The sequence below is a fragment of the Ailuropoda melanoleuca genome, unplaced genomic scaffold, assembly GCF_002007445.2.
Source record: "Ailuropoda melanoleuca isolate Jingjing unplaced genomic scaffold, ASM200744v2 unplaced-scaffold7902, whole genome shotgun sequence".
Lineage (NCBI taxonomy): Eukaryota > Metazoa > Chordata > Mammalia > Carnivora > Ursidae > Ailuropoda > Ailuropoda melanoleuca.
In genome coordinates this window covers 1-8226 of record NW_023253217.1, presented here as the reverse complement: position 1 = coordinate 8226, position 8226 = coordinate 1, and the positions used below count along the sequence as shown (strand labels likewise).

Here is an 8226-nt window from a genome sequence, read left to right as displayed (position 1 = left end):
GCTCTGCGGTGGGAGTAACAATGGAAACAGCACCTAGTGAGCAGACACAGGGAGCTGTAAATATCTCCTCTGCTGTAGAACGCCAACATGTGGATCCTTGGAGTGGCTGGGACGTGGTTGTTATTTTTGGGTTCCTAAGTCTGGCTGGGGGACCCATGCTTCACTGCTTCCTGCTGTCCTCTCTGGGAACAGCTTTGGTCTCCAACATCAACTATCCAGGGAAGAATCGGCACCTCCACACAGAGACTTTCATCTTAGAGACCCCACCCAGGTGAGTCTGAGAGCTCAGCAGGAATTTTAGGAAAGGATCAGAGAGAATGGAAGCTGAGAACTTTTCCTGAAGTTATCTAAGCCTAGATAGAGTCAAATATAATTATTTATATAATGTGTTCAAAAGTGAAGTGTCCATTGGTCTCAGCAATACAGGCATCATTGTTGAGAATACGTGGTGGGAATGGAAGACCAGTTAGAGGAGAAGGAGGAAGGAAATGGGGGTCCTAAAGTGGTTCCAGTGAAATTAGAGCATATCGAAGGGGTCCTGCAGCTAAGGAGAGCAGGAAATCAGAGTATTTGGCTTGGAGATGTGTGCAGTGAACTTTTTAAGATGTGGTATTTTTCAGCACATTCTGTTTTTACAGAAAGACCCAGACCCATGCAGGTAACTATTTCCTTATAAAAGCAGTTCTTGAGACATTAGTTTCTCAGCATCTTCTCTCACAGTGCATATTCACATAAAAAATTGCATTTAATATGCAGAAAGGGGTACATTAACTAGTTTTACTTTGTAATACTTCATTACCAAGATGCGTGGAAATGATGAAGACATTTTTGAGGTAAGAGAAAAAACTCAGCCAAATCCCTTCACCAGTGAAAATCACTTATTTACTCACAGGAAGGAACTGTATTGAAAGTTTCTGCATATACTGACAGTAACATCCACCCTAGGAGGACGGGTGCTGCTATCTCGACTACTTGACTATGGATTTTCATATTTGGAACAGATTGGTTGTCTCTCCCAAGTTCAAACAGCTTATATGTGGTAGATCTGACATTCTAAACCTGGATTTCTGATTCCAAAAGTTTTGCATTTAACATCATTTGGAAGGAGTTTCATTATTTCATCTTTAAAAATCCCCTTCTATTGTCATACACTGTATATTTTCTGTTGTAGATTGCAGGTTTGTTCCCTTTGCACATTTTTCTAGAGGGATATTCAATCAGTAAAATGTCTTGACAACATAAAGATACCACTCCTTTCTTGTTTAGATACATTATTTGTTCCTGCTTTGTTAATTATCGTGGGCATCAGGGGATGTGGACTGGGGCTGGAATGATGCCAGGACCAGGGAAGATTTCTGCTCATCAGTCTTTCAGGGACCGCCTGAGTTTATTAGACGTCCTTTACCCCTTGTGTCTATTTCTGTCCTGTGTTTCCAGAACTGTTTTCTTATGTTTCTTTAAATACAGGACACAAGATGATCATATTAAAATGGAATCCCATGTTTCCATGTCCTTGGGAGGTCTACTAAGTAGAATTTAAGTACTATTTACAGAGTCTTGGGGGTAAAGGAAATCTGATATTGACAGCTTGCCTTGTATCATTTCTTTCAATGTTATTGTGGTTGAGAGCGAGAAAAGCATGGTAGCAATGCAGCGCCAGGAAATCATAGTGCACTGTGTGTGTGTGTGTGTGTGTGTGTGTGTGTGTGTGTGTGTCTGTTGTGGGGCATGAGCAGTCCTCAGGTCAATGGTACCCAAGGTCATATACTCCAGTATGTGACCCTTAAATGCCCGAATGTTAATTAACCAACAGATTTAAATAAGGAAGTGATCTATCTCTATTCCCAGAAACTAGGAACAAAGTTAATAAGATGCAAAGAACACCATGTGAAGGAAGGACTCCCTGTGTCTTAAAGTCCCAACAGTGGCAGGAAAGCCACCTTGGTCCTCAACATTCTCTGCCACCACCTCTCCTCTCTCTCCTCTTGCTCATTCCCTCACCGCACTGACTGCATGTTGAGATCTGCAGATCTGCAGTAAGTGCCTCCTGCATGGCCTTTGCTCTGCTTTCCCTGCAGGACACACATCTCCCCCAGATATCCTCCTGCCTTCTGCTTAGTCTTTCTGGAACCTCTGTTAAAATGTCACCTTCTTTGCAGAACTTCCTGAACTCCTATTAAAACTTAGCATACTCACCAGCCACTCTTCTTCATACTGACTTTTTGTTTTCCTTCACAACAGCATCACCATCTAACATGATTTAAAAAATTTTTAATGTATACTTCCTTCAGTCTTTTGGTATCAGTTGAGACCTGTTTTGTGACCCAGTATATGGTCTTTTCTGGAGAAAGTTCCATGTGAATTTGAAAAGAATGAGTATTCTGTTGTTCTGGGGTGTAGTGTTCTGTATCTATCTATGAGGTCCATCTGGTCCAGGGCGACATTCAAAGCTCTTGTTTCTTTGTTGATTTTCTGCTTAGATGATCTGTCTATTGCTGAGAGCAGAGTGTTGAGGTCCCCTACTATTAACGTATTATTATCTATATGTCTCTTTATTCTGGTTAAGAGTTGGCTTGTGTATCTGGCTGCTCCCCTGTTGGGGGCTTAGAAATTTATAATTGTTAGATCCTCTTGTTGGATACACCCTTTAAGTATGACATAGTATCCTTCTGTAACTCTAACTACAGTCTTTAACTTAAAATCTGATCTGTCTGATATGAGAATTGCTATCCCCGCAAGGCAAGAAACAACAAATGTTGGAGAGGATGTGGAGAAAATGGATCCCTCTTACACTGTTGGTGGGAATGCATGTTGGTACAGCCACTTTGGAAGACCGTGTGGAGGTCCCTCAAAAAGTTAAAAATAGAGCTACCCTATGACCCAGCAATTGCACTACTGGGTATTTACCCCAAAGATACAGACGTAGTGAAGAGAAGGGCCATATGCACCCCAATGTTCATAGCAGCATTGTCCACAATAGCTAAACTGTGGAAGGAGCTGAGATGCCCTTCAACAGACAAATGGATAAAGAAGATGTGGTCCATATATACAATGGAATATTACTCAGCCATCAGAAAGAACATTTACCCAACATTTGCAGCAACATGGATGGGACTGGAGGAGATTATGCCAAGTGAAATAAGTCAAGCAGAGAAAGACAATTATCATATAGTTTCACTCATTTGTGGATCATAAGGAGTAACAGGGAGATTGGTAGGAGAAGGAAGGGAAGAATGAAGGGGGGTTAAACAGAAGGGGGAATGAACCACGAGAGACTATGGACTCGGGGAAAGAAACTGAGGGTTTCAGAGGGGGATGGTGGGAAATGGGCTAGCCTGGTGATGGGTATTAAGGAGGGTACGTATTGCATAGAGCGCTGGATGTTACACGCAAAAAATGAATCATGGAACACTACATCAAAAATTAATGACATACTGCATGGTGACTAACATAACATAATAAAAAAATATGTACTTTCTTCACAATTAGATTGTTGGATTTTCTTTCTTTTTTCCAAGTTTTTATTTAAATCTCAATTGCCTAACATACGGAGTAATATTAGTTCCAGGGGTAGAATTTAGTGATTCCACACTTCCAGACAACACCAGGTGCTCATCACCACAAATGCCCTTCTTCATCCCCATCATTTTTTTCACCCAGCCCCCACCACCTCCCTCCAGCAACCCTCAGTTTGTTCACAGTTAAGAGTCTTGTTTCCTGGTTTGCCTCTCTTTTTCCCCCAACTGTTTTCATTTGTTTGTTTCTTAAATTCCACATATGAGTGAAATCATATTGTGTTTGTCTTTCTCTGCTTGATTTATTTCACTCAGCGTAACACACTCTGTCCACATCATTGCAAATGGCAAGACTTCATTCCTTTTGATAGCTGAGTAATATTTCATTTTGTATACCACATCTGTATCCATTCATCAGTCATGGACATTTGGGCTCTCTCCCGAGGTTGGCTGTTGTTGACATTGCTGCTATAAATATCAGGGTACCTGTAACCCCTCAAATTAGTATTTTTGTGTCCCCTGGATAAATACCTAGTAGTGCAACCTTCAGAATGAGAGAAGATATTTGCAAGTGATATATCTGATAAAGGATTAGTATCCAAAATCTATAAAGAACTTATCAAACTCAACACCCCAAAAACCAAATAATCCAGCTAGAAATGGGTAGAAGACATGAATAGACACTTTTCCGAGGATACGCAGATGGCTAACAGACACATGAAAAGATGTTCAACATCACTCATTATTGGGGAAATACACATCAAAAGTACAATGAGATATCACTTCACAGCAGTCAGAATGGCTAAAATTAACAACACTGGAAACAACAGGTGTTGCTGTGGATGCAGAGAAAGGGGAAACCTCTTGCAATGTTGGTGGGAATGCCAACTGGTGCAGCCCCTCTGGGAAACCTTATGTAGGTTCCTCGAAGAGTTAAAAATAGAACTACCCGATGATTTGATTTCATACATATACATATATTTCATATATATATTTCACATATATGTTTCATATATATATATATATATATATATCACATATATATCATATCTTCTATATCCATTCATTTATTCGTGGCCACTTGGGTTGTTCCCAGATTTTGGCTACTGAACACCTAGGTATTTACCCAAAGGATGTATGGACTTTTCTATCTCAGAATCCTATACTCTCTCTCTAGAAGATGTCAGTACTCAACATATATTCCTCAAATGCAGGAAAGCATTTCTCATTAAAAGTGTAATACATGCACTCTTAGGGAAAGGGCTGAATGGACAGGAATTCCTAATCAGAGGTGTCGGGTAACTTCCCTTAAATCAGATCAGATCAATACTAAAAAATGTATTTTTCTTTCTTGATAACAAAATAGAAATGGTAGCCCGTCACTCTGTTAATAATGCCCGGTTGCCACAAATCAAAAGTACGATGTGGTGTCTCCTCACACCTGTCAGAACGGTTAAAATCAACAACACAAGAAACAACATGTTTTGGTGAGGATATGGAGAAGGGGAACAGTCTGGCCCTGTTGGTGGGAAAGCCTGGTGCAGGCACTCTGGAAAACAGTGTGGGGGTTCCTCAAAAAGTTAAAAAATAGAACTGCTTTATTTTTTTTTATATAATAATATTTTTTATTATATTATGTTAGTCACCATACAGTACATCCTGGTTTTTGATGTAAAGTTCGCTGATTCATTAGTTGCGTATAACACCCAGTGCTCCATGCAATATGTGCCCTCCTTACTACCCATCACCAGCCTATCACTAGAACTGCTTTATGATCCAGCAATTGCATTGCTAGTAATCACCCTAAGAGTACAAAAATACTAATTCAAAGGGATGCATGCAGCCAAATATTTTTAGCAGCATTACCTATAATAGCCAAAATCTGGAAACAGCCCAAGTACCATAGATAGATGAATGGATAAAAAGTTGTGATATATATGTGTGTGTGTGTGTGTATATATATATATATATATATATATATATATATATGGCTATTGTATACATGTATGTGTGTGTGTATATACACACACACATACTGTGGAATATTACTCATTCATAAAGCAAAATGAAATCTTGCCATTTGCAACGATGTGGGTGGAGCTAGAGTGTATTATGCTAAGCCACCGAAGTCAGTCAGAGAAAAACAAATACCATGATTTCTGTCATATGTGGAATTTAAGAAACAAAACAAAGAAGCAAAGGGGAAAAATGAGAGAAAGAGAGACAAATGAAGAAACAGACTATTAACTACAGAAAACACACTGTTAGTTACCAGAGGAGAGGTGGGTGGGGGATGGGTGAAATAGGTGATGGGGATGAAGAAGGACACTTGTGATGAACACTGGGTGTTGTTTGGAGTGTTGAGTCACTATACTGTCCACCTGAAAGAAATATTACACTGTAGGTTAACTAACTGGGATTTAAATGAAAATTTAAAAAATGAAAAATTATCATGCTATTTTTTTCTTTCTTTGTAGTCTCCACCACCATATGGAAACAGACAATGACACACGAATTTCAGAGTTTCTTCTTCTGGGATTATCAGAGGACCCCAAACTGCAGCCCCTCCTATTCAGGCTTTTCCTCTTCATGTTCCTGATCACTGTGTTTGGAAACCTGCTCCTCATCCTGGCCGTCAGCTCTGACTCCCACCTCCACACCCCCATGTACTTCTTCCTGGCCAACCTGTCCTTTGTAGACATCTCTTTCACCTCCACCACCGTCCCCAAGATGCTGTGGAACATCCAGACTCAGAGCAAAGTCATAACCTATGCAGGCTGCATCACACAGATGTACTTTTTCCTACTCTTTTCAAGCTGTGATGACTTTCTCCTGACAGTGATGGCCTATGACCGTTTCCTGGCCATCTGTCACCCCCTGCACTACACGGTCATCATGAACCCCTGGCTCTGTGGACTGCTGGTTCTGGTGTCCTGGATCATCAGTGTTCTTAATTCCTTGTTACAGAGCTTAATGGTGTTGCGGCTGTCCTTCTGTACAGAGGTGGAAATCCCCCATTTTTTCTGTGAACCCAATCAGATGATTCAACTTGCCTGTTCTGACACCTTTCTTAATGACATGGTGATGTATTTTCTAATTGTGCTGCTGGCTGGTGCTCCCCTGGCTGGGATCCTTTACTCTTACTCTAAGATAGTTTCCTCCATACTTAGGATGTTATCAGCTCAGGGCAAGTACAAAGCATTTTCCACCTGTGCATCTCACCTCTCAGTTGTCTCCTTATTTTATTGTACAGGCCTAGGAGTGTACCTTAGCTCTGCTGGTACCCTGAGCTCCCATGCAAGTGCAGTGGCCTCGGTGATGTACACGGTGGTCACGCCCGTGCTGAACCCCTTCATCTACAGTCTGAGGAACAGAGACATAAAGAGGGCTCTGAAAAGAATCATTGGGGTTCCAGTGATGTAAGGCTAATAGTCCCGGGGCTGAAGAAGGGCCCATGATTGCAGGGCTCACAGCCTTGGAGCCTGGACCTGCCATTCTTCGATCAGGCTGTGGAGGTAGAATCTGCTCTTTCTATATATTTTCTGGAATTTGTATTCATTTGAATNCCTGCCATTCTTCGATCAGGCTGTGGAGGTAGAATCTGCTCTTTCTATATATTTTCTGGAATTTCTATTCATTTGAATTCAACTTCTCCATACATTTATGTAACTCACTTTATTAAACTTCTCTTCTCTCTGATATATTGACAGTTTCCCCTTACCTGCTTTAATCCAGTATTTTCCCCACCCTGGAAATTTCATATCTTACATGGGGCAAGTTGGATTTCTTAAAAATATTTTCATTTCAAATGGTTTGTATCATGCCAAATAAATTTTCCCTAGATTTCCCAAAGGAATATTCATGAGTTGCATTCTTCATATGGAAGAATCTACACTTGGCCACTAAGCCCTTCATGTGACTTCATTATAGATGAAAATACAAAATCCCAGTTTTCACCTAGAGTCTGTCCATCTTTTTACATCACTACCTTCAGTCCTCTGCCTGATAATGTGGACTCTAACACTGTTCCCTTTAAGTCTTGGGCTCCAAAATATTTCTTTTTCTTTTCCCTGTGTTTACATCACAGTTCATGCCATGCATCTATTAGCTGAAGCACGGAACACTGGTGTCCACAACTGAGGGGGATATTCACTGAGGTGAAGGTTTGCTTAGTGTCGTGTATGCTTTATCACTGAACTGTCTTCCTGTTCTCAGTTCTGGTTTCTTTTATAATTGTATCTGTTCGCTAGGACTGCACACAAGCCATTCTGAGAACACGTGTCTTCATATAACGCCTTTATTGTCAAAAGAGATTGCCTGGTGGGTCGTTCTGATGTATTTTGTGCTACTTATCAGTCTCTACATTGTATTTCTAACGGTCATGCACGGTGTTGTGTGGAGCTGTAGTTCACTGCTTTCTTCAACTACTACATTTGACTCCGTTTATATATGTAGGTTAATCTTACAGTTTGTGNTCGCTATTTCTATACCCATATGTGACACTTTGCCTTCTTCCCAGTTATGAGACGTTTCTCTGACCCCTGTCAGGTGGGACTCAGCTACATGTGCTTTTGGTCCAACATGGGTCATACACCATCAGAATTTAAATTCTCACTAATTTTGGGAGTATAATTGCATACTTATTATATAATTACATACAATAAGCTGCACATATATTAAGCGTTCATTTTGCTGAATTAAAGGTGTCATA

General features: G+C 40.5%; 1 protein-coding gene across 1 annotated transcript; it reads left to right on the top strand.

The window, feature by feature from the left end:
* Positions 1-214: 214 nt before the first annotated feature.
* LOC117800785 (olfactory receptor 7A17-like) lies at positions 215-6938 on the top strand. The gene is made up of 2 exons (XM_034653346.1): positions 215-271; positions 5993-6938. The coding sequence occupies exon 2, from the start codon at positions 6006-6008 to the stop codon at positions 6936-6938; it is 933 nt and encodes a 310-aa protein (XP_034509237.1). The 5' UTR covers positions 215-271; positions 5993-6005.
* The last annotated feature ends 1288 nt before the right edge of the window (positions 6939-8226 follow it).

Coding starts and splice junctions, on each gene's coding strand:
- LOC117800785 (XM_034653346.1), top strand. CDS start 6,006: ATGGAAACAGACAATGACACACGAATTTCAGAGTTTCTTCTTCTGGGA.